Source organism: Mizuhopecten yessoensis, unplaced genomic scaffold, assembly GCF_002113885.1.
Source record: "Mizuhopecten yessoensis strain PY_sf001 unplaced genomic scaffold, ASM211388v2 scaffold3853, whole genome shotgun sequence".
Classification (NCBI taxonomy): Eukaryota; Metazoa; Mollusca; class Bivalvia; order Pectinida; family Pectinidae; genus Mizuhopecten; species Mizuhopecten yessoensis.
In genome coordinates, this window is record NW_018405252.1 from 880,816 (window position 1) to 908,330 (window position 27,515).

The following is a 27,515-nucleotide window of genomic DNA, read 5'->3' on the forward strand; positions in this document are numbered from 1 at the left end:
ACACAACCCACAACTTTTACTGTGTCAAATAGGTTTGTACTAAGTTTATGAGGATGTTTTTGTTACAGAGAGCAGGAAAAATAGTGCAGTCAAGGGCGGCAAAGATGACAAGAAAGGTGACAAGGGAGGAAAGGGAGGCAAAGCTGCTCCCGCTACTGTGGACGAGGAAGGTGACGAACCAGCCCCGCCCCCACCACTCGAGGTCGAGATCTCGGTCAAACTCCACCACTGGCGCACTGCACACGACTCACTTAAGGAGGAGGAAGAGAAAAACAGGGCCCTTGAACAACAGCAGCAGGTGTAGCCCACACAAGTCTAGAACAATTGGAGAAAGCTAATTTACAACCCACACAGGACTTAAACAATAGTAGCAGGTGTAACCCACACAAGTGTAGAACAATTGGAGAAAGCTAATTTACAACCCACACAGGACTTAAACAATAGTAGCAGGTGTAACCCACACAAGTGTAGAACAATTGGAGAAAGCTAATTTACAACCCACACAGGACTTAAACAATAGTAGCAGGTGTAACCCACACAAGTGTAGAACAATTGGAGAAAGCTAATTTACAACCCACACAGGACTTAAACAATAGTAGCAGGTGTAACCCACACAAGTGTAGAACAATTGGAGAAAGCTAATTTACAACCCACACAGGACTTAAACAATAGTAGCAGGTGTAACCCACACAAGTGTAGAACAATTGGAGAAAGCTAATTTACAACCACACAGGACTTAAACAATAGTAGCAATCATCAACCCACAAAAGATGTATGTGATACAAGATAAACCAAAGTAACAGTCTATGCATGATAAAAATATTACAAGCAGAAACATTAATCCCAGGTATACTAGTATGTAGTTGTCACCTCACTGTCATAAGAATGTTGGAGCACGGAAATATTAACTTCAGAGGTAAATAGTGTCACATGGATGAGCAATTGAAATCAAGAGGAGGGTTTTGTGTGTAGTCCTTTCAACTGAAAACTCCTAGAAGGACCGTCATCATCAGAGTTTTACATTCCAAAGTCACTGACAGGTGTAGAAGTCTTTGTGATTATCTAACTGAATAGGTTAAAACATTTATAAGGAATAAGGTATCTGCTCTAATCAACACCTGAGTAAACTGTTGGTAATCAACTTTCGTACTCAACAAGATTTAAATGTAAAACAATATGATATTTTGTGATATTGGCCTATTTCTATTGCTGCAATATTAGTAGTGTGTTTGTACTCCGCTGTCAGTTTTTATTAAATCTATAATAATTTATGTGGGCTAACGTATCGGCATACAGTATGTTTAGTCTGGCCTGATCTACTGTAGATGTTTTTATGTTGGACAATCAGGCAGTAGGACTACTGACAGTTTCCTATCCTTGTACATTCCAGGTACCAGTACATATAGGTATATAGATATATCATCTCCGTCCAGTAATCACTGATGACCTATACCAAACACACTGATTATGAATTACTACTTATACCGGTAATGTCCTTGTTGTGTCTCGTGACCAGAAATGACACTATGATTAACTCTATACCATTGTTTTCCTACAGGGAACTACTTTCTCCCTGAGTTTCCTTATGAACCTGTTTGATGTAGATCTCTGTTATATCAATGTTTTAATGTATTTGCACAAGGAAGTCTTCTGTAGCGTAGAACCATCCTGTTTATTACTGAAAAGTATGGCTAAATCGCTGGACACTGTTAGAGTATTTGCTGACAACCAAAAGCCTGTCACTGTATAGGACTGGTATACACTTCACCATGTTAGATATGATAATGTACAAGTTCTGTTGTCTGACAACATCCTGTCATCCTAATTTCAGAAACACATTCTATTTTGGCCCCTCTAGCTATTGCATTGGTGTCACAAATTTCATAATCGACACAAAATCCAAAATTAACACAAGATTTAATTATTTATTCTTAAATCAAGGAAGTGACAAGAGTTACAACTTTCCACAGGAATGTAGGAATGAAACCAATATCATAGCATATTTATTATTAAACCACTGAACGACAGTTTTAATTTACATTTCTATATTATGGCTATTTGAAGAACTCTGAATAACATGCATTTTTCTAAATAAATAATGTCACTTATGGCATTAATGTTAAAGAATTTGGATTGTTAGGTGAGATTTGTAAGTTTCCGATTGTCTTTAAGGATTTTCATCTATTGGTAATAACACTCCCTTGGATCACATGCTGTCAGTGCTAAATCTTACAAAGACTGGAATTCCAGAGTATATTTTTATAACTGTGATATATATATAGTTACCGTAAGACTGTGATAGACTTTGTTTTGCTGTCAAATTAATTTTACTATTTATATTGATATTGATGCCAAGTCACTTGTTGTATTCTTGGAAATAAATGTGAAAGGAAATATTAGTTTTTGTTATCTTTTAGAAAATTTGTAGACACATATTCAGAATTTTTTGAGAACAAATTTTGGACAAAGTCGTATGAAAGATTCAACTATTCATCACATGAAAAGTTTGTTCACAAGAATCTATAATTACATCTGACATCTGTTTCAACTAGACTTCAGATATGGATATCCATACTGCCTAACAGATATATATATACACTCAAACAATTCATAAATAACCCAATAACAATATCAGACCTAAATATATAAACATCATTATAATTGTCACTCACCACTATATCACTGGTAGTGTGGGCTGGTACATTGACATACTAACAGACCTAGAGATATAAACATCATTATAATTGTCACTCACCACTATCCCACTGGTAGTGTGGGCTGGTACATTGACATAATAACAGACCTAGAGATATAAACATCATTATAATTGTCAATCACCACTATACCACTGGTAGTGTGGGCTGGTACATTGACATAATAACAGACACACTAATAGCACCCTATGCTACTGGGCATAAAACATATACTGCTGACAGATTTTGTAGCAATAAAACAAAATATAGCGTTTTAGACTGAAATTCCCTGTAAGTGAGATGTTCTTATTATTATTACATTAACACATTTGTGTGCTAAGATTAACAATATACATACAAGTTACGTATATATACCCATATCATGATTAACAATATACATACAAGTTACGTATATATACCCATATCACGATTAACAATATACATACAAGTTATGTATATATACCCATATCACGATTAACAATATACATACAAGTTACGTATATATACCCATATCACGATTAACAATATACATACAAGTTACGTATTTATACCCATATCACGATAAAAAATATACATACAAGTTACGTATATATACCCATATCATGATTAACAATATACATACAAGTTACTTATATGTACCCATGTCATGATTTAGGACTACAGTAAGAAACCAGACAAGTTACGTATATATACCCATATCACGATTAACAATATACATACAAGTTCCGTATATATACCCATATCACGATTAACAATATACATACAAGTTACGTATATATACCCATATCATGATTAACAATATACATACAAGTTACGTATATATACCCATATCATGATTAACAATATACATACAAGTTACGTATATATACCCATATCATGATTAACAATATACATACAAGTTACGTATATATACCCATATCATGATTAACAATATACATACAAGTTACGTATATATACCCATATCATGATTAACAATATACATACAAGTTACGTATATATACCCATATCATGATTAACAATATACATACAAGTTACGTATATATACCCATATCATGATTAACAATATACATACAAGTTACGTATATATACCCATATCATGATTAACAATATACATACAAGTTACGTATATATACCCATATCATGATTAACAATATACATACAAGTTACGTATATATACCCATATCATGATTAACAATATACATACAAATTACGTATGTATACCCATATCATGATTAACAATATACATACAAGTTACGTATATATATCCATATCACGATTAACAATATACATACAAGTTACGTATATATACCCATATCACGATTTAGGCCTACAGTAAGAAACCAGACAGGCATTTTACTACAATAACATTTTGGGACAAATAATGACCGCTTTCCCCGTGGAAAATTATTTGGCTATAATTCCCAATTTGTTGTCATAAAATTCCAAATTGGAAGGTGCAAGAAATGTGATGGTCAATTTCTGGAAAAAATTGTGCAATTTTGCATTTTACTGTGTGAAAAATTCCCAATAACATGGACCCCGGACCCAGGAAAAAAGTTGTAGGAAATTCCCTGACAGTGGTTTTACATTTAGCAGCTGTCCTAATTTAGTCATCGAAACGTCACACTTAAACTCTTTGCTGATTGTGCTACATGAACCTTCCTACCGTTCTGATTAAAATCTTACATTGTTTCATTAACTTTGTACTACAGGACTTTGAACAGGACTGGTATAGTATGAAGTTAACAAAGCCATGTAACAGATGATTTTAATCAGACTGCCTTTCTTCAAGCAAAGAATTCTGGATAAATGGAATTAATTAAGATGAATAAAACATATTTCTAACACGTCAGTTTTTATTAAAGCTTCCAATGCACAGACTGCCATTTGTACCTCCAAATCCAAAAGAGTTTGTGACTGCTAAGCGTCTTGCTGACCCTGATGGCCAGTCTACAGAGTTTTGCGTAACATACTTTAATGGGAGCCCAGTATCTGATTCACACAGATTAACTGTCGGTGGTATTTTCCCACCATGACAGGCCATCACAGCAAACATAGCTTCCACACAGCCTGCGCTACCTAACAGATGTCCAGTGGCACCTTTGGTAGATGACACCAAAACCTCTGGATTTGTCTCTCCGAACAGCCGCCAGATGGCTCTGCTCTCTGCCAGATCCCCTAAAGGTGTGGAGGTGGCGTGAGCGTTTATATATCCAATGTCACTTTTAGAAATTTGTGCATCCTTCAGAGCAGCCACCATGCACCTGTACGCCCCGGAACCGTCTTCCTGTGGAGCAGTCATGTGATTAGCATCACCAGACAAACCATAACCCAAAATCTCCGCATAAATGTCCGCCCCTCTCCCCAACGCATGTTCAAGCTCCTCCAACACGAGGATGCCAGATCCTTCCGACATGACAAACCCGTCCCTGTCTTTGTCAAATGGCCTGGAGGCCTTGTGAGGATTGTCATTGAATTTTGTGCTCAGTGCCCTCATCCTTGAGAAGCCAGCTACAGAGAGAGGGTTTGGACTCTCCTCTGCCCCGCCAGCCACCATTACTTCAGCATCCCCACGCTGTATAAACCGGAACGCATCACCTACAGCATGTAGTCCTGTGGTGCAGGCTGTCGACACTGAATGGTTTGGGCCCTGTAAGGTAGAACAGCAATGTAGTCTTATCTCACACAGCAATAGTATTATTTCAAATGGGGCCCAGACGGGCCCTCTTAAAATTATAAACACTAACTTTAAAACCATTAGACTATCCAAATACCACTATCTATCTTATTACAACACTTAGCTATCACATGACTATGTGTAACAATCACATGACCATATTTAGCCATCAGATAACCACATTTGACGATCACACGACCATATTTAGCCAGCAGATAACCACATTTAACGATCGCATGACCATATTTAGCCATCAGATAACCACATTTGACGATCACATGACCAAACTACCTACCTGGAGGCCGTACTTGACACTGACATTGCCTGCTGTCATGTTGATGAGGATTTTGGGCATGAAGAAGGGACTGACCCTGCTATAGCCTCGCTCCCGTAGTGTGACGCCAGTGTTGTAGGTCTCCTCCATACCTACCATCCCCATCCCAATGGCGACCCCTGTACACACAAAACAAAGGTCGAGATCAATTGAGGTATTTTACAAGTTCATCCAGAACAATACATGCTCTTAGTTATCAGACACATTTCACTTTAATTCACTCTGTTAGAACTTCATTATTTCTTAACCCTACCTGATATCAAACTATCTTAAACTGTGGGTTTGTTGTATAACCTAGGAATACCTGAGAGACCTTATGATGAAAATAGTCTTTAAAAACCAAAAATAATATTTAAACAAAATTCTTAATTCCCGAAATTACACACCGCAAAGCAAAATAACTTGTAAATATGGTCTTGAAGTTCCAGTTCAAAAAGTACATACATCTGTTCAAGTTGATAAGAATTCATTACATAGATGGTGCCAGTATATATTTCTCGGAAATTCATTATCACATATCACAAAAAATTACTGGAGAAACCATTGCTCCAAACAAGAAAATTTTACCAGAAAACAGGCAACTCCATAACATGACTCAAGATTTGTGTTTGACTCTCCTAATTAGCCAATAGGCATATTTGCTTTGCACTTATTTGACCTATGATTTATAGGTGAAGGTCATAATGAACTAAATCCAATCCACTTTACAGATTCCTGTGTGGGTGATGCAGGTTCCTTTCAAGTTTTATCCATATATCTAGAGCAGTTTAAAATTTAAACCCCAAACAGAAAACTTCACCATTTTTACCTTTAATTTTTAGTTGACAGTTACAGTGACCTTATTAGAATGCACTGCAAACTGACTGTGATGTCTGTTTGTCACACTACTCACTGTGGATGATGCAGATATATTTTAAGTTAAATCAAAACATCTTTTTACGGTTTAATAGTTACTGCCAGGATAAAATGTTATCACAAAAAGAACACCTACACTGATAAAACATTTCTCCCTTTAATTCTGAGGGGAGACAATATACTAATTAATATTGTATTGAATTAACGCTTCTTCAGTTACAGGCTTAAAAGCATCACAGGAAATCGTTATTATGCATGATATTTTCCCCTCTAAAATCTCCATTGACTATACAGTGTTATCAAAGTGAATTGAAAACTATTATGAACAAGCCCTTTTGAAGTCTTCATTTTAGAAAAGTATTGTACTTGTTTCTTTTCACATTTCAATCTTGAAGTTTTCATGTCAATAATTCAACATGATCAAGCTGACATTAAGGGATCTGTCAACATATTTTATGGTAATTTGGATCTAGGATTTTTTTTTTATCATAATGACCTGAATTAATATAGAATAAAAATAGAATAATGAGTGTACCAGTGGAATTCTTCTCCTCCTCGGTGTTTGGCTCCCAGCCTGCATCTGTCAGTGCTTCTTCTGTAGCAACAAGTGCATATGCACAACCCTGAGACATGATACGCTGCTCTTGGACGGACATGTAGTCTTCAAGACGCAAATCTCCAGGATTACTTCCCCTTGGAACAAAACCAGCTACCTTGCAAGGAACATTCTCATAGCCTAAAATGGAAATTACTTGTTCTTAATATGACATTAAAATAAAGGCGATAAGCTGGTGGTAAATTTAATTTTGTGATATCCATAAAATTGATATTCCTTTTTTACATCTGATAATATCGTTAATTTGATGACATCTTAAAATAGATCGATCTAATGATATCACATTTTGTGATTAAAAACTTGATCAATAACCATATTATTTAGCTGTTTGGAGGTTTTGGGTTAGATTCTTGGTAATAGTCTGTAACAGCCAAGGAATTTGACAGTAAAATACTGCCTTACTGGCGCCTTATAAGCTGAGGAACCGCCCTCTAGTTCAGCAACATCTAATGTGGTCAGTAATTGGATGGGTGACCACACGCACGTTACATTTGGTGGCAGCGGTTGGATTCCCCAGGCAAAGTCTTGGGACGAGACTTCTTGGAGGGGGGAATACTGTAACAGCTAAGGAATATGAGGGGAAATATTGCCTTAATTACTGGCAAGCTAGCTTTTCCAGCGATAATGTAGAACCTGGGGACCAGCTCACTAGTAGTTCAGCAAGGTCGACGGCACATAACAAGTCTATTGCTGTCGTAAATTGTTGCACTTGCAGCTTGTAACGATTGGAGGTGTTTTTGTACAGTATAGCAAACACAGGTATCTTCTATCTGGTACAGGTGCCTTTTGATAGCAACTGTCATAGCTAGTATTTTGTTATGTCATATATTTCATATGTACCTGGTCCCTTGATTGTACTGATTCCACACTGTCCTTTAATGATTCTGTCCCACACATGTCTGGATCCAACCCCAAGACATGTCACCAAACCTAAACCCGTCACAACAACACGTCTCAACTTTACGGTCCGGAGATTGTCGGAATTTAGACACTCCCTTCCAACGTGAATTTTCACACGGTGCAAATTTGCAATTTTTCTCCCCGTCTTGGTACATTTTAGAAGTGTTGAATTCATTTTTGTTAAAATTATGTATGCTTCATCTAAAACGTTGGATGTCACGTCAAGTATTTGCAAAAGGTACTAGTATTCCAGGAGAGTGTTTTCGCTCGCACTGTCAACCATGGAGGCTGACATGTTGGAAATGCTACTAAATTTAAAAACGGAAGCCGGTTAAGGATACAAACTTTTCCAAAAGTAATTGGTTTGATCCCATTTTCAATAAATAAAATTGTCATACCTTTACTATTACTTTTGATTTAATTTGAATAAAAAGTTACAGTTGAATTAGTAAAAATAACACTATTTCGATCACAAAAAATAATATATTATTTAGTTTCAAAATTTAATTTGACCGCTCTCCGTTTCAGTATTTAGTATTTCCATAACAGAAATAATGACGGACGATTTTCAAGTTGTGAAAACAAAGAGATCTAGAAAAGTTAAGTCACGTGGCGGTTGTACTGGTGCCTGTCCGGAGGCAGTTACTCAATCATTTCAGGAGATAGATATTACACGCACTTTGCAAAAAATAACGGAATCAAGGTAAAAGAAAATATCCACTTGCAGACAGACACTGACTGACCTATGTTTACTGAGCAGTCTAGTTTCAATATTTCATTGTTGTTACAGGAATTGCATTATATATGTACTCTAACAGAATATATTTATGCGTGTCAGCTGTTTTAGACTTGAATTTAACGTTCAACAAGCCACCGCTCTAATGTATTCTGTATTTGTTAGCTTTCTGGGTTGCAAGATACAAGTTTGCAAATAAAACTGACCTTGGCCTACTTTCAGCGACACAGGGATCAAATATGTAAACAAATTAAACGACTTCTTCTAAAGAACCAAAGGGTATAATTAAGTCATGAAATTTGGTTAGTAAATTCCAAGAAAATATATTAACAAAAACGACATTGACCTACTTTCAAGGCAACAGAGGTCAGATATGTGAAAAACTTCAAAGAACTTTTTCATGAACCAAAAGGCCGAGAGTCATGATATTTGGCAGGTAGCGTTCTGGGTTGGATCCTAACAAGGTTTAAAATAAAAATTACCTTGATCCACTTTCAAGGCCACACAGGTTAAATATGTCAAAATCCTAAAATGTAATCTTCTTAAGAACTGAAATGGTTATACTAGAGTCATGCAATTTGGCTGGTAGATTCCTAACATGGAGCTTGAAATGAAAAAGTTTGTGAACAAAAATTATCTCGACCTTATTCAAGGTCACAGAGGTCAAATATGTTAAAAAGTTCAAATGACTTCGCCTTAAGAACCGAAGGGCTTAGAATTGTGTTATTTGGCATATACCATCCTGGATTGGAGATTTACGAAGTTGGCAAATAAAACTGACCCACACCTACTTGTAAGGTCAACAGGGTCAAACAGGTAAAAAAGTTCAAACAATTTATTCTGAAGATTAAGAAGGCATAGAGTCATGATATTTGGCTGTTGGCTTTATTTGGATAGAGCCTGACAAAGTTTGTAAACAAATGACTTTTCCTGAAGAACTGAAAGGATATTTGACTGGAAGCATTCTGGGATGGAGCCTGTAAAGTTTGCAAACAAAGGTAACCTTGACTGACTTTCAAGGTCACAAGGGTCAATATATATCAAAATATTTAAACAACTTCTCCTGATGTCCAAGTTCATAGGGATCCAATATGTCCAAAACTTTAAATCTCTTTTCTGAAAGGCCTAGAGTCCTGACATTCCTCCATAAAACTGTATATACAATTGCTAGATTTGAAGAGACAAATTCAGTCATGCTACCAGGATCAGCCTCAGGGGCCAGTCCCACCCTTAGGGGCTTACTTTTTTGCCATAACATATAGAACCAGTTCAGATCACCATCCTATAAGCAAATATACAATATTCAAGAGATGACTACCTTCATGCTACTAGGATTGAACCTGAGGACCTGCCTCACCCCTTGGTATGTTCTCCCTAAGTCCTTACATGGAAATATTAGAGATTGAACCATATATATAATAAATTGATAAGCATGAAGAAATGAAAAATTGTGTTCTTAATGTCTTTCCTGCCCCCAAGGATTTAGCACTTGTTACTGCTTATATTTCTTTCACTCTTTGATAAAACTGGAGATATTCAACTGTTTTTGAATTTAAATATCAGAATTACAGTTGAGCTTTTAAGGTTTTAAGGCCTGTTGGCCTCTGGTATATAAAAAAAAGGTTGGTGGTGTTGGTGGTAGTGGTGCGGGGGAGGAGGTGAAAGGTGTGAAGTGAATGTACATGTAGCAACAAGCTTACTGTTGGTGGTAGTGGTGCGAGGGAGGAGGTGAAAGGTGTGAATTGAATGTACTTATAGCAACAAGCTGACTGTTGGTGGTAGTGGTGCGGGGGAGGAGGTGAAAGGTGTGAAGTGAATGTACATGTAGCAACAAGCTGACTGTTGGTGGTAGTGGTGCGGGGGAGGAGGTGAAAGGTGTGAAGTGAATGTACATGTAGCAACAAGCTGACTGTTGGTGGTAGTGGTGCGGGGGAGGAGGTGAAAGGTGTGAAGTGAATGTACATGTAGCAACAAGCTGACTGTTGGTGGTAGTGGTGCGGGGGAGGAGGTGAAAGGTGTGAAGTGAATGTACATGTAGCAACAAGCTGACTGTTGGTGGTAGTGGTGCGGGGGAGGAGGTGAAAGGTGTGAAGTGAATGTACATGTAGCAACAAGCTGACTGTTGGTGGTAGTGGTGCGGGGGAGGAGGTGAAAGGTGTGAAGTGAATGTACATGTAGCAACAAGCTGACTGTTGGTGGTAGTGGTGCGGGGGAGGAGGTGAAAGGTGTGAAGTGAATGTACATGTAGCAACAAGCTGACTGTTGGTGGTAGTGGTGCGGGGGAGGAGGTGAAAGGTGTGAAGTGAATGTACATGTAGCAACAAGCTGACTGTTGGTGGTAGTGGTGCGGGGGAGGAGGTGAAAGGTGTGAAGTGAATGTACATGTAGCAACAAGCTGACTGTTGGTGGTAGTGGTGCGGGGGAGGAGGTGAAAGGTGTGAAGTGAATGTACATGTAGCAACAAGCTGACTGTTGGTGGTAGTGGTGCGGGGGAGGAGGTGAAAGGTGTGAAGTGAATGTACATGTAGCAACAAGCTGACTGTTGGTGGTAGTGGTGCGGGGGAGGAGGTGAAAGGTGTGAAGTGAATGTACATGTAGCAACAAGCTGACTGTTGGTGGTAGTGGTGCGGGGGAGGAGGTGAAAGGTGTGAAGTGAATGTACATGTAGCAACAAGCTGACTGTTGGTGGTAGTGGTGCGGGGGAGGAGGTGAAAGGTGTGAAGTGAATGTACATGTAGCAACAAGCTGACTGTTGGTGGTAGTGGTGCGGGGGAGGAGGTGAAAGGTGTGAAGTGAATGTACATGTAGCAACAAGCTGACTGTTGGTGGTAGTGGTGCGGGGGAGGAGGTGAAAGGTGTGAAGTGAATGTACATGTAGCAACAAGCTGACTGTTGGTGGTAGTGGTGCGGGGGAGGAGGTGAAAGGTGTGAAGTGAATGTACATGTAGCAACAAGCTGACTGTTGGTGGTAGTGGTGCGGGGGAGGAGGTGAAAGGTGTGAAGTGAATGTACATGTAGCAACAAGCTGACTGTTGGTGGTAGTGGTGCGGGGGAGGAGGTGAAAGGTGTGAAGTGAATGTACATGTAGCAACAAGCTGACTGTTGGTGGTAGTGGTGCGGGGGAGGAGGTGAAAGGTGTGAAGTGAATGTACATGTAGCAACAAGCTGACTGTTGGTGGTAGTGGTGCGGGGGAGGAGGTGAAAGGTGTGAAGTGAATGTACATGTAGCAACAAGCTGACTGTTGGTGGTAGTGGTGCGGGGGAGGAGGTGAAAGGTGTGAAGTGAATGTACATGTAGCAACAAGCTGACTGTTGGTGGTAGTGGTGCGGGGGAGGAGGTGAAAGGTGTGAAGTGAATGTACATGTAGCAACAAGCTGACTGTTGGTGGTAGTGGTGCGGGGGAGGAGGTGAAAGGTGTGAAGTGAATGTACATGTAGCAACAAGCTGACTGTTGGTGGTAGTGGTGCGGGGGAGGAGGTGAAAGGTGTGAAGTGAATGTACATGTAGCAACAAGCTGACTGTTGGTGGTAGTGGTGCGGGGGAGGAGGTGAAAGGTGTGAAGTGAATGTACATGTAGCAACAAGCTGACTGTTGGTGGTAGTGGTGCGGGGGAGGAGGTGAAAGGTGTGAAGTGAATGTACATGTAGCAACAAGCTGACTGTTGGTGGTAGTGGTGCGGGGGAGGAGGTGAAAGGTGTGAAGTGAATGTACATGTAGCAACAAGCTGACTGTTGGTGGTAGTGGTGCGGGGGAGGAGGTGAAAGGTGTGAAGTGAATGTACATGTAGCAACAAGCTGACTGTTGGTGGTAGTGGTGCGGGGGAGGAGGTGAAAGGTGTGAAGTGAATGTACATGTAGCAACAAGCTGACTGTTGGTGGTAGTGGTGCGGGGGAGGAGGTGAAAGGTGTGAAGTGAATGTACATGTAGCAACAAGCTGACTGTTGGTGGTAGTGGTGCGGGGGAGGAGGTGAAAGGTGTGAAGTGAATGTACATGTAGCAACAAGCTGACTGTTGGTGGTAGTGGTGCGGGGGAGGAGGTGAAAGGTGTGAAGTGAATGTACATGTAGCAACAAGCTGACTGTTGGTGGTAGTGGTGCGGGGGAGGAGGTGAAAGGTGTGAAGTGAATGTACATGTAGCAACAAGCTGACTGTTGGTGGTAGTGGTGCGGGGGAGGAGGTGAAAGGTGTGAAGTGAATGTACATGTAGCAACAAGCTGACTGTTGGTGGTAGTGGTGCGGGGGAGGAGGTGAAAGGTGTGAAGTGAATGTACATGTAGCAACAAGCTGACTGTTGGTGGTAGTGGTGCGGGGGAGGAGGTGAAAGGTGTGAAGTGAATGTACATGTAGCAACAAGCTGACTGTTGGTGGTAGTGGTGCGGGGGAGGAGGTGAAAGGTGTGAAGTGAATGTACATGTAGCAACAAGCTGACTGTTGGTGGTAGTGGTGCGGGGGAGGAGGTGAAAGGTGTGAAGTGAATGTACATGTAGCAACAAGCTGACTGTTGGTGGTAGTGGTGCGGGGGAGGAGGTGAAAGGTGTGAAGTGAATGTACATGTAGCAACAAGCTGACTGTTGGTGGTAGTGGTGCGGGGGAGGAGGTGAAAGGTGTGAAGTGAATGTACATGTAGCAACAAGCTGACTGTTGGTGGTAGTGGTGCGGGGGAGGAGGTGAAAGGTGTGAAGTGAATGTACATGTAGCAACAAGCTGACTGTTGGTGGTAGTGGTGCGGGGGAGGAGGTGAAAGGTGTGAAGTGAATGTACATGTAGCAACAAGCTGACTGTTGGTGGTAGTGGTGCGGGGGAGGAGGTGAAAGGTGTGAAGTGAATGTACATGTAGCAACAAGCTGACTGTTGGTGGTAGTGGTGCGGGGGAGGAGGTGAAAGGTGTGAAGTGAATGTACATGTAGCAACAAGCTGACTGTTGGTGGTAGTGGTGCGGGGGAGGAGGTGAAAGGTGTGAAGTGAATGTACATGTAGCAACAAGCTGACTGTTGGTGGTAGTGGTGCGGGGGAGGAGGTGAAAGGTGTGAAGTGAATGTACATGTAGCAACAAGCTGACTGTTGGTGGTAGTGGTGCGGGGGAGGAGGTGAAAGGTGTGAAGTGAATGTACATGTAGCAACAAGCTGACTGTTGGTGGTAGTGGTGCGGGGGAGGAGGTGAAAGGTGTGAATTGAATGTACATGTAGCAACAAGCTGACTGTTGGTGGTAGTGGTGCGGGGGAGGAGGTGAAAGGTGTGAAGTGAATGTACATGTAGCAACAAGCTTACTGTTGAATAATAACTGTACAGTCATAATCTGTTGATATTTTCCAGGAATGATTTGACAAGCTCAGAGTTTTATACTTTGGTGACAGGTAAGTTACAGTTTATTACAGTTATTGATACAGTCTAGCTCTTGTCATTGAAAAGCTTCTATGTCTATGCCGACTTGGCATCAGCTATCACAATGGGGGTGTATTTTTATGATCTGCTATTTTATGGGGGCATATAGTGTCTTGCCATTTCTGTCCTTATTCATTGTCATCTCTTTAGTAATTTCATTTCTTAACCTTAATTTGTTTATTGCCATGAACTTTCCAAAGTTTCTATGATTGTCAAAATATCATGTATTTATAAATTGTTTCACATTAAAATATCTTCTGTTTGGTATACGTTTAAGCTAAAGTTAATGGTTCACATTAATTGTTGGTTCAGCCCTAATGTTGTGTTAAACATATACTACCTTTTCCGCTGGTTAATTAGTCATTCAAGGTTTTTTTTAAAGTTTTCCCACCATAACATCTGTATATTATACTGTATATGGAGAAACTTTCACCAAGTCAAATATGTTCACCCTTAGCGGACAACATTCATGTTCACCTAGTGGTAATGTTGCCTTCACATTTTATTACTATATATTGTATGTTGCATACTAATTATTCGCTGTCATGATAAATTCGCCCTGAGGGCAAAAAAGCAAAAATTAAACAACGGAGAAAACTTCCCCGTATACAGTATGTAAAATGGTGGGAGGAGTGTCAGAGATGAATGTAAGGTCTTGTTTCAGATTTGATTACAAAGGTGCTTCACAGTGAAGGGGATGACAAGGATACCAAAATTCCACGCTCCGAGGTGATCTGTTATGGATTGGGGAACTTCTCAGAATGCATTATAGCAAGATACCAACTGTGTCTTCTAATGGCTTTGAGGGAACATCTCAAGGTAATTATTTCAGCCCACCATTATCAGATGGCGATCTTTTCAAATCATCTTTCATCTTTGGTCCTTCTGTAAACAATTCTTATTATCACTTTTTCACAGTCATCTCGGTTTTTAAGGAACTAAGTTTGCTACTACTTTTCTCAGAAAATAAAGGACAGACCTTTCACAAATTTTGTACACATGTTCCCCATTGGTTCTACTTATGAAGAATAACATGGCCACCAGGTGGCCACCTTGGATTTCAAGGTTAAGCTTCTTATCACTTATCAATTACTTTCTCAAAATGTGTACACAGATTCCTGCGGGTCCTAATTGTTCAACATCACTTTGTTTTATGGGTAGAAGGAAGAATTTGGATGCCAGACAGCCATCTTTGATATCAGAATCAAAATGTGTTATTGCTATATTATTTCACAGAAAATACTGGATAGATTTTTCTCAAATTTTGTACACAAGTTCCCCATAAGTCCTAGTTGTGTAATGTCACTTTGTCGCATAGTCAAGGTCAAAGGTCAAGGTCACAGATGTCAACTTTTTATATTCTTTCAAAAGTGATTGCTACATAAGGTCATGAAGCGATCTTTTTGGATTTATGGGAAGTGCTTAATGGTGTAGGGTGAAGAGTACATATTTAATATTCCACCTTACAGTATTCATTGAAACACAACTATGAAAATAAGTTTTCACAAAGTTTAATATCATTTGAGAGATATCTCACATCCTTGTAATTGACAGATTGTTGCCAGTGACTGCCACCTGTATGACCCGAAGTTCAGGGCTGGGGAAATTGACATCCTTTCAGAGATGGGTTTCCGTGTGATTGACAAGAATGAGGTGAGAATAGGTCTGAGATTACAAATGGGTCAAGGTCACACTCACATTTTGTGTTGACCTCCACTGATACACTGTGAAAATGGATGTGATATTGTTCCCTGGAGACTTACCACAAAAAGAAAGTTTTGGACTTCAAAGTACAGAAGGCATTTCAGAAGTAATGTAGGCTATCACTGCTACAGAGGATAGGGCTGAAACAGAGTTATTGATTTATATTTGCACAGTAGGGTAAGAGGCCCTGAACCATGTATATTTATCATTTATGTTTGCACAGTAGGGTAAGAGGCCCTGAACCATGTATATTTATCATTTATGTTTGCACAGTGGGGTAAGAGGCCATGAATCATGTATATTTATCATTTATATTTGCACAGTGGGGTAAGAGGCCATGAATCATGTATATTTATGATTTGTATTTCTAAAGGAGGGTATACGTCAGAGGCCCTGTACAACATATATGTTTCGTCTCTGTACAGGATGGTAAGAGGCCCTTTATATACAACTAACACACGAGAAACAGTTAACCTGTTTATTACTCTTGTAGCAACATATTTACATACAGTAATACATTTGGCGCATCAGGGGCTACTCACTCCAACAATATTACTACCATATATTTAATGCCTAAACTCTGGGGGTATTGAGGGAAGCAGCTAGACTCAGAAAATGTCTTCAGAGAAGCACCTACCCAGCCCAGAGAAGTGAGCAGCTAGACTCTGAAAATGTCTCCAGAGAAGCGACTAGACTCTGGTTGTAGACTCTGAAAATGTCTTCAGAGAAGCACCTACACCACCCAGAGAAGTGAGCAGCTAGACTCTGAAAATGTCTCCAGAGAAGCGACTAGACTCTGGTTGTGAACACCCCTAGAGAAGCCATGATGAGAGCAGCTAGACTCCTGTGATACCAGAGAAGCCGCATCCCCCCACTAATATAAAACCATGTTGAGATTGGGGGTGAATTCCCCTAGAATTTAAAGCCAAAATCGAATGAAAGTGTAATATGAGTATTACACAGGAGTGAGAGCTGCCCTATACAATGAATATGTTATATATTTATATAGGAAGTTAAGAGGCCCTGTACCATGTACACATTTTATATCTCAACAGGAGGGTAAGAGGCCCTGTGCTGTGGACACTAAGACTCTGTTTTACATGCCCCACTGTGGAAAGAGTCTGTGCAACAATCTGCTCTGGGCTAACTGGGACAGACAGCGCTTGGCAAACATGGTTGTCATTGGCAACAGTTTTAGCAGCATCCTTGACAAGTAAGACAGTTGTAATCTTTATATGTTAACTTCAATGTATTTCAGCAGCAGTGCTATGAGATAATTGATTGTAAGAACTATATGACAGCATATCTTTGATAAATGTCTTCTGTTTTTCTGAAGACTACTTCATGTTTTGAAAGTGTTTTGACAACCCTTTTTTGATTTCAGTACTCCAGGCAGACTTCTGGAGGAGACTGGTGGCTACATTCAACGAGTATCCTTCCAAACTATACAGAACTAGGTGTGATTCCAATATATTGTAATTAAAATTATATTATTTTCCTTTGAATTTGCATCTTATGAAAGAAAAGAGGGCAAAAATGTATACTTATTTTTACTATACAGAACTTGGATACCTGTTCCTTATTTGGTTTAAGAAAACCAATGTAACAATATTGTGATGTACTGTATATTTTAACCAGTTCTAGGTTCTGTTTTTCTCAGCTTTGTATTTTTTTTTAAAGAATTGGAGATAGAACTCAACTCATATTTGTTGGTTTATTTGTCCATATTGAAAAGAATGTGTCTAAAGTACCGGCATATTAACGAAATACAACTACATGTATCTTAATGTTAAACTTTACTTGAGTTTCAGCCTATAGCTTTCTCATTGAAATGTTGATAATTTCTCCTCCTTAACCAGACAAAGCTGCACCCCTACTGTACTGAGGTGCCCCTACCTACAACCTTCAAGTTCACAGACATTTTCAACGATACCTCCATTCACAGTTTCCCTGCCAACAAACTCCAAAATGCTCCTGAGGAATTGTGGGATAGCCCATCAGAGCCTCACTATGAGGATGATGATGTGGAGTTCATATCCAATAAACTACCTACATAGTACATGTCGTCTTGGTTTTGTTTGCTACTAGTGTAGTGTGACAAATTCACATTACAGTCAACACTTCTAAAGGGACCACCTCTATGAGAGACCACCTCTATGAGAGACCACCTGTGCTAAGAACCACCCAGTTGCATTAATTATCTTTGTTAGCTGTTGTTGGATGAATCTGTTTGAAGAGACAAGCTACAATGAAAGACCACTTTTATAGTATAGGTGGTATCTTTATAATTATATAAAATAAGGTTTGACTGTATTTTGTATTGCAACATATTTGTCTTCAGACTCCGAAGAAAACCAGTGACTAAGGGTTTTGTAAAGACAGATTGAAGAACTTAGAATATCTTTTTTTTTTTTTTTTTTTTTTTTTTTTTTTTTTTTTTTTTTTTTTNCACATACACATGACAATATTTGGGAGACTATAACATACTTCACTGTACTCTCATCCTAAACATTCCATACACATTTCATGTTAACCATACTCATTTCATGTTAACCATACACATTTCATGTTAACCATACTCATTTCATATACCCACTTTTCTAAGTATTGGGTCTGAAGAAAATATTAATCTGAGTTACTGATCGTGTGTACTATCATGATCATAACAGAACATGCTTATTTATGGTATATTTATTTCAAACATTTCATATATCCTCATACACAACATAGATCTGTATAGAACATGCATATCAAATATTTCATACACCTGTAAAGAACAGTTATATAAAAAAAAAAGTCATACACATCATACATCCGTATAGAAACACTTATATTAAACATTTCATTCACACCATGCATTTGTGCAGAAACATTCATACAACAGTATGGAACATTTATCTTAAATATTTCATACATGCCATACATCTGTATAGAAACATTCATATCAAACATTTCATACACTCCATACATTTGTATAGAAACATTCTTATTAAACATTTCATATACACCATACATCTGTATAGAAACATTCATAATTTAACATTTCATATACACCATACATCAGTAAAGAAACATTCATAATTTAACATTTCATATACACCAGTTCTGTACAAAATATTCATCTCTATACATGATGTACATTTAAAAAAAATGTATATGAATAGTTCTCACACTATCATTCAATATATTATACACAAGCAACTACCTTAGTATGATAGTATATATGTATTAGCGCATATGTTATCAATCTATCCAAGATGTCATTTCAAAACATTGGAATAAACACTAATCCTATTAGTCATGTGTTGTGGTTTTATTGAAAGAAAGAAATAGAGACAGACAGATAATTACTGGAAAAACAAAGACAGACAAAAACAAAAGTAGACATGTGCACAGAGGCAAAGACAAACAAGACACAGGCAAGAACTGCCAGATAGACAGACATACAAAGACAGACACACAAGACATATACGCACAAAGACAATCGACACAGAGACAAGGACGACAGATTTGAGAGAGACAGGCCTTCCAAAAATAAAGAAGTTGAAATTAAATCATCGACAATTGTTTTATTGGCAACATTTGCTCAAAGATAGTAATATCTATTCAAAACAAGTATAAAAGTTTTATATTAACCAACTGTCAGAGTTCAAGAGTCCATTAATAGATATGAATGGGTCTAGATATAGAAATCATTTCAATTTAAGTTTAAAGAAGTAAAACTTTTTTCCATTTTCCCCACTCTCTGTAAAAACTTTCAAGAGAAGCATCACCTTTAGCGGTTGCTATGTATTTTTTGACATTGTGGTGGTCTTTCAATAAATTGATAAGAGAATTTATGTTAAGTGTGGTTTCAAGACATCTGGTTTTGTAAATGTAATGTTTAATGATGATGTTAATTTCATTATCAATTTTACTGAACTCATTTCTAATTGACCAGAACCCAAAAATAAATGATTCTTTATTAATAGTAAAAGGAATCAAAAGTGCGTCTAAGAGTATTTCCAAGCTCTGCAGTAAATTTTGAACTTTTTGACATTCCCAAAATATATGAGTTATGGTTTCTGACTCTGATTTACAAAAAGTACAAAGTGGACTTACAACTATGTTTGCCTTAAATAGTAGTGAATTTGTTGTTAAAATATTATGTAAAATTCTAAACTGAAACCACTGAAGTTTTGAATCGTTTGTTATTTTGAAAGGTAGGGAAAAAATATTTGCCCAATTAGAATTATCAAAGTCAAATTGATCTGCCCATTTTTTCCTGCCTGTTGGAATTTCATCATTCTTTGATAATATTTTATATAAATATTTTGTTCCTGGAGTCTTATCAAAAAATGGTTCTATGTTTAAAGGAATGAAAGGAAGTAGAAGTTTTATATCCTGAATCCTTTGTGTATCAATAATTAATTTAACAGATTTGACAAGACCATGAAAATGAAGAAAGTTTGTAAATATATTATATTTCTGTGCAAATTCATGGTAGGAATAGAAAGTAACAGGATTTGTATTTTTCAACATATCATTTATCACTCTAACACCCTTAGCATACCAGTTATTGTAAAAGACAGAGTTTCCACCAATAGTTATATGTGGGTTATGCCATAAGGGGGTTTTCAGAATAGAGAGTTGTCTGCCCTTTGGTAAATCAGAATTTAATAATCTTTCCCAAGCTTTGAAAACATCACACCAAAACACATTTTTGCATGTCCTATGACACATACGTAGGTAATTATTTCCACAATTCATAATAAAATCAACATTAATAATATTCATAAGTATTACTTGCCACTTTCTAGAACATGTATTTTGAAAAAATCTCTTTAACCATCCTAGTTTTAGAGCATCTATAAAAGACTTGATGTTGACCATTTTCAGACCACCTTCAAAATAATCTTTAGTTATAACTTTTCTTTTCACTTTGTCTGTTTTGCCATTCCAAAGAAAGTTATATATAACAGTATTTAACTTATTAATAAAAGTAATGCTTGGGTTGGGTAGTGAAATGAACAAGTGATTAAATTGTGAAATTAATAATGATTTAATCACATGTATTTTCCCAATAGGAGTTAATCGTCTTCTACTCCATGACTTAACTAGAGATTTAAGTTTAATCAATTTTTTGTCAAAGTTTAATTTAGGTATTTCATGTAAATTAACGCTAAAGTCTATCCCCAAAAGTGTAAATTTTTCCCTACCCCATTGTAAACCTAATTCTGGTAAAAAAGTGTCATCGCTGTATTTCTTACTCCCTATCCATATTACCTGAGTTTTGTTAGTATTGATTTTTAAACCAGAAATATGAGCAAATAAATTCAGTTCCAAAATTGATTCCCGTAAAGATTTTTCTGAACCGTCAAGTATCAGCGAAGTATCATCTGCATACTGAGAGAGAAGAATAGGAAAGTTATTAACATTTATACCTGTTATGTTGTTATTGTTTCTTAACCTGGTTGCTAATATTTCTGTACATAATATGAAAATGTAAGGTGATACTGGGTCTCCTTGGCGACAGCCGCGCTTAACCTTGAAGAAAGTAGATAGATTCCCACCCTGATTTATTGCAGAATAAACATTATTATGTAGTGTTTTTATCCATTTTCTAATACTATCCCCGAAACCAAAAAAAGAAAGAGTTTTATCTATAAATTTCCATGATACCGAATCAAAAGCTTTTTCAAAGTCAATCATAAGAAGCATTCCAGGTATATAGTTGTCTTCAGTATAGTTCATAATATCATAAATAATCCTAGTGTTTTCGCCAATGTAACGCCCTTCTAAAAATCCTGTTTGATCATTATCTATAAGTTTACCTAAGACTGTTTTTACCCTACCCGCTATAACTCCTGATGCTATTTTATAAACAATATTTAAAAGTGATATCGGTCGCCAATTTTTAATGAAATGTCTTGGTTTGTCCCCTTTTGGAATGCACGTAATAATACCCTGTTTTTGCGTAATAGATAGTTCATTTTTATAATAACCAGAATTTATGGATCTAACAACAAAAATACCGATCTGATTCCAAAAACATTTAAAAAATTCTGAAGTAAATCCATCTGAACCTGGGCTTTTATTATTTTTCATTTTACTTAAAGTTTTCCCTGCTTCCTCCAATGTAATAATACCTTCTAACTTTTCTGATTCATTAACATCTAATTTTGGAACATTGCAATGGGATAAAAAATCATTCAAATTAATATCTTCTATATCATCTGAATCATCATATAATTTTTCATAAAAATCTTTAACTGCATTTAAAATTTCATCCTGGTCAGATATTATCTCATTGTTTTGTTTCTGTAACTTAGGAATGATTTTGGAGGTATAATTTCTATTTTCTAAGCCCAAAAAATATTTTGTAGGTTTCTCCCCTTCCTCTATCCATTTTGCCCTTGATCTAATAATATTCCCCTTTGTTTTGTGTAACCTAATTGCTTCAAGTTCCTTTTTCTTATTTTCTAAGTCATTTAAATTAACATTATCTTTATCTTCTAATTCTTGTATAGTTTTTTTCAGACTATCTTCTCTGAGATTTCTTTGTTTTTTTATATAGCTCGAATATGAAATAGATTTCCCCCTTATTTCCATTAAAAGAACTTCTAAAAATAGCTGGTCACTAATAGTCAATTGTAAGTCTATGTCTGAAATAGTAGAGATACTATCTAAATTATAAACTGGCAAACAGTATTGAGTTTTTATTTCGTTAATAAGAGATTTTATTATATTAAGATATTCCATATCCTGTAACAAAGAATTGTTAAGTTTCCATAGCCCCCTCCCTCTCTTAAACTTATTAAATTCTATCTGAATTTTAGGAAAAGAGTGATCAGATTTATATCCTGGGTCTATTGAAGAGTTTTTAACACTAGAAAGCATATCATCAGAAATTAAGAAAAAATCTAGCCTGGCTTGCTTAACTGGGTTGCTCTTTCTCCATGTATACCTTCTACTGTCCTCATGTTGTTCTCGAAATATATCAATAAGACCAAAGTTTTCTACAATTTCACATACCTTTTCTCTAGCTTTAGGATTATTTATGTTTTTATAGTTATTGTCATAATCAATCTCAGGATTCAGAACTAAATTAAAGTCTCCACATATCACAACAGAACTGTTTTCGAAATCATCAATAGTCTCAGAAATAATATTGTAAAAACCAGGACTATCCTGATTTGGACCATATATAGTAATAAGAGTCATTCTTGATCCTTCAATTGTAATATCTAGAGCCAAAAAATTACCAGTATTATCCTTCTTTTCTTTGTGAACTTTAAACTCAAAATTATTATTAATACATATAGCTACCCCTCTGGCGTTAGATTTATAAGAGTTAAAAAAACATTCATAACCCCACTCACTTCTTAAAAGACTTTCTTTATCCTGAGTAAAATGCGTGTCCTGAAGACAAAAAATATTATACGATTGATTCTTAAGATAAGAGAAAACATCTTTTCGTTTAAATCTATCAGATAAACCATGACAGTTAGCACTCAGAATCGTTATGTTATTAGAAGCCAACAATTGCCTAACAGTCTAAACAGCATCATCACAGGGGTTCGTGACAAATGATATAATAAATGAGATGGGTCACTTATACATGTGTTCCATCTCATGTATATCACATCATCTGTAACGATCCCCTGTGACGTATTAACCAAACATGCAAGGCCTGTCATATATAGAGAAGAAAACAGAACGTAAAACATGCAAACAAAAAGAAGAAACATAATAGATAGTACTTAGAATATCAATAATTTCTTTCTTTTTCCAAATTGTTTTAAACTCTAATTTTTATAGGAGTTGAACAAATGAAGTGACATTCATCTTTAATTTTAGTTCACCTGTTACTATTGTGATCTTATGTGGTGATGGTTAATCTTCCATTGTCTCTTTTCCATATTTCTTTTTTCGTGAATTAACATTTCCTCCCAAGTTACAGAGCAGAATTCAATCAATCTTGGTATCATCTTAAGGCCATGAGGATCCAAAGGTATATTAATAAAGGTACTGACCTTCCTGGGGACTGAGGGTAGGGTCAGACTGATGTGCTTAAAACGAAATCTCTCAAACTGCTGGGAAAGTTTCAGCCATGTTTTGGTGGTAACATCCTAAGCCCAAGGAGATCAAAGATTACACAAATAAGGGGGCTCAGAGGTGGGAAATAAAGATGTCAAGACTGCTGATTAAGTGTGGGCAAGTTTCCTCCAGATTGTGGCTGTAGCTTCCCCAGCCTATTTGGATCAAGTGTTATTCAAATACGGGGCTGACCCGACTTTGGGATTAGAGTAGGGTCAAATTGGCTGATTTATTATCAATGACATCCTCTTCGCTAATCAGTGGTACTGTTACGTTTTGTATTGTCCCACCACTGCCACCAGTGTTACGTTTTGTAATATCCCACCGTTGCCACCAGTGTTACGTTTTCTAATATCCCACCGCTGCCACCAGTGTAACGTTTTGTATTATCCCACCGCTGCCGCCAGTGTAACGTTTTGTATTATCCCACCGCTGCCGCCAGTGTCACGTTTTGTAATATCCCACCGCTGCCGCTAGTGTCACATTTTGTAATATCCCACCGCTGCCACCAGTGTTACGTTTTGTATTATCCCACCGCTGCCGCCAGTGTCACGTTTTGTAATATCCTACCGCTGCCGCCAGTGTCACATTTTGTAATATCCTACCGCTGCCGCCAGTGTCACATTTTGTAATATCCCACCGCTGCCACCAGTGTTACGTTTTGTAATATCCCACCCTTGCCACCAGTGTTACGTTTTTATTATCCCACCTTGTTACTTTCTGTAATAATTCCGCCGCTGCCACCAGTTCAAATTACTTGAACAACACAATGTACATTGATATTTACACTTTATTTGCAACACAAGTATTTTAATCCGTCATAGAATATACTAGTGTTCACCATTGTGAACGCAATCTCTCCACTCCAAGCTAATCCCCTACTATCAACTGTAAAACTACACAGACCTAAGGCTACAGCTAAAACTACTATTCTTACTAACTTCCTCATTCTCCAACTTTTTAATTCTCCTCTATGTCTCTAGACCTCTCAACTCGGTCACCCTAACTCAACCTTCTCTCTCCAACTCTTTAACTCTACTCCTTTATACCAACTCTCCAACTCTACTCCTCTATTCCAATTCCCTACCTCTACTCCTCTATTCCAACTCCCCCACTCTACTCTCTTACTCCCAAACTTAACTACCTTATTATCTATCCCCTTAGCAAAATCCTGCAGCATTAAAAATGTTGATAAGTTAGTAAAATCCTGCTAAATTTGACCCCAAGGTCAGCACCAGTCGGCTGCGGAGGCACACACACTACGTCACAGACTGGACTCCGAAACACGAAGAAATACGGGGTAGGTGCCTACAAGCCATATCGAACGTGTTCCAAAACATGTAGAAATACGGGGTAAGGTGCCTTCAAGCCATATCGAACGTGTTCCGAAACATGAAGAAATACGGGGTAAGGTGCCTACAAGCCATATCGAAGGTGTTCCGAAACATGAAGAAATACCAAGTAAGGTGCCTACAAGACTTACTGAACGTGTTCCAAAACATGTAGAAATACGGGGTAAGGTGCCTACAAGACTTGTATTGTTTGTGAAGATTTTAGAGACGTCACACAGTTCTTTTTGAAACTTTTAAATAGTTCGTTAAAGTTTGTCCATAATATTGATTGTATGATATTGGTAACAATAGATACAATGGTCTAGGTGGCAGGCAATGTATGAGATCTAGTAGTGACACCCTTCACACTCTGATCTCTGATAATCTACCTGCAATGTATTGGGTTTGGTTCGTGTGTTGCGTCCTTTTACAGGCTATGATCGTGTTATGTATTTACCCAAAAGCTATTTTATCGAACCTCTCACGAATCACATTGGGTAGGATTAGGATATTCCATGATACCCCACCACCTAGTATAAGATATGTCTATAATAACGTGTCGGTGTTGACTTCAGCTCTAATTCAGATATTAATTAATGACGTCAATTCATTAGATCCTCACACCTTCACTTCCAGCTAAGTAAATTCTACGAGGAACCAAACCTACTCAGTATTTTGGAATCACACTGACCTAGATCCCAGCCAGGACTGGGTATTTCAATTATGTTTTTCGTAAGGAATATATATATATATATATATATATACCATACGTTTCGAATGTCTTCAAAACCAGCCAAAGGAAATTCTAAGTGTAGTACCGTATTCTCAAGTTCATATTTTAACAATTATATACAATTTCCCACACTTTTATGTTCCATGGGAACAAGGTTCAGTCATTTACTTTTGAAGGCTCAAAACATAATTCTTTGAATTAATTTGAAGTCTTGTTATATTACTTGGGTTACGTTTTTCGTCATATTGGCTATATACATGTACTGATGTGTTGTTGATCACCTAAATAAAAGGCAAGCCAGTAATTTATCAATCTAATAAAAATCATATCTGCAAATCGCTCCCGTTTACTGATATTTCGCGGGAGCGATGTGAAGATATAATTTTAACTAGATTGGTAATTTATAAAATAATGTGTTTTCAAGTAATTGTGAATATATTTTGGAATTAATTTCCCAAAACTCTAGTCGTAGAGGAGACTGTATGCCGATAATTATACTGGTTGTATCTATTACCCTGTTAAATCGGGCACGTCTAGTGTGTACTTCCTCTGGTTAAGGTAAATACCCGTATCTAATGGTTCACTAACTTCTCTCTATATATATACATCATGACGAAAAGCTTACATTACTCCGAAACGATTTACAGTGTATCACCAACGTAAGAATGTTTGTTACTTGGGGTGGTCCTTTGTCGTCTCTATATTTTAAATATTTTATGACTTGTTTCATCGTTACCTATAACATCAGGACGAAAAGCTTATATTACTTTAAAATGACATAAGTGTATCACCAATTTAAGAATTTTGTTAACTTTGGGTTGTCCTTTGTCTCTGTATTTTTAAACATTTGATGAATAACTTTATCGCCACTTATCACTGTGTTCTTTTCAGTTTCATATTCAATGAAATATCACGAATATAAGACTTTTTTGTGAAGTTCGGTTCATTACTCTATTTTCCTTATTATATGGGATATATGCGTAGGAATCATCCTTCATATATCAACCTAAATCATCTTATTGTTATTTTATGTAAATTGTAAACATGAGTTGGTTGTTTGTTATTGTTCAAAGAAGATCCCACGATTTATGTTTGAGATGTCGGAACGCGAAAGTTAGCATATCTTTAAAAGAGTATATATATGATATATATCATGTGGTTCTTTTGGGTAAATCAACTTTAGGCATCAACGAAAACACATCTTGCATAATTAAGGAAGCCGAAGTTAATCATATTAGCCATGCGCATGCTGGGATGAATGCTCTCAAGTTATTCAAAGTCACATGGGGTCAAATGTGTGAACACCATTAAATAACTTCTTCTTAGTAATCGGGAGTCAAAGGGTCATACTACTCGGCCTGTTGTATGTTTGGTAAAGAACTACCATTTGTGTTTAAGTGAATTACCTAGGATCACTTTGAATGCCAAAAGGTTACTCATTATTGAACATAATCTTCTGAAGATCATAAGAAG

General features: G+C 37.3%; 3 protein-coding genes across 10 annotated transcripts in view; 2 read left to right on the top strand and 1 right to left on the bottom strand.

Annotated features, from left to right (window-relative positions):
• Positions 1 to 2,440, top strand: part of LOC110448149 (leucine-rich repeat-containing protein 43-like) — a 34,696-nt gene extending 32,256 nt beyond the window's left edge. For 2 of the 6 annotated variants that reach the window (XM_021494232.1, XM_021494230.1), the window contains exon 16: positions 69 to 1,377. In XM_021494232.1, coding sequence (XP_021349907.1) covers positions 69 to 304 — 236 coding nt within the window. In that variant the 3' untranslated portion in view covers positions 305 to 1,377. Of the gene's footprint in view, positions 1 to 68 lie in introns of all 6 variants that reach the window. The other 4 variants (XM_021494231.1, XM_021494233.1, XM_021494234.1 and 1 more) reach the window with 4 other exon arrangements.
• LOC110448151 (3-oxoacyl-[acyl-carrier-protein] synthase, mitochondrial-like) lies at positions 1,799 to 8,368 on the bottom strand. Of its 2 annotated transcripts, XR_002462685.1 has the most exons (5): positions 8,016 to 8,368; positions 7,095 to 7,295; positions 5,666 to 5,823; positions 2,887 to 5,343; positions 1,799 to 2,803 (listed from the first exon to the last, which is right to left on the bottom strand). XR_002462685.1 is itself a non-coding variant. In XM_021494236.1 (4 exons), the coding sequence occupies exons 1-4, from the start codon at positions 8,248 to 8,250 to the stop codon at positions 4,543 to 4,545; spliced, it is 1,395 nt and encodes a 464-aa protein (XP_021349911.1). In that variant the 5' UTR covers positions 8,251 to 8,368; the 3' UTR covers positions 1,799 to 4,542. The 2 variants fall into 2 exon arrangements, 1 of the variants encoding a protein (XP_021349911.1); XM_021494236.1 differs by having other exon boundaries at positions 1,799 to 5,343.
• Positions 8,369 to 8,626: 258 nt separating this feature from the next.
• On the top strand, positions 8,627 to 17,958 carry LOC110448152 (SRR1-like protein). Of its 2 annotated transcripts, none has more exons than XM_021494237.1 (7): positions 8,627 to 8,778; positions 14,127 to 14,167; positions 14,860 to 15,014; positions 15,750 to 15,848; positions 16,955 to 17,112; positions 17,284 to 17,329; positions 17,765 to 17,958. In XM_021494237.1, the coding sequence occupies exons 1-7, from the start codon at positions 8,630 to 8,632 to the stop codon at positions 17,954 to 17,956; spliced, it is 840 nt and encodes a 279-aa protein (XP_021349912.1). In that variant the 5' UTR covers positions 8,627 to 8,629; the 3' UTR covers positions 17,957 to 17,958. The 2 variants fall into 2 exon arrangements, with proteins under 2 accessions (XP_021349912.1, XP_021349914.1); XM_021494239.1 differs by lacking the exon at positions 8,627 to 8,778 and adding an exon at positions 9,996 to 10,174.
• Positions 17,959 to 27,515: the final 9,557 nt, after the last annotated feature.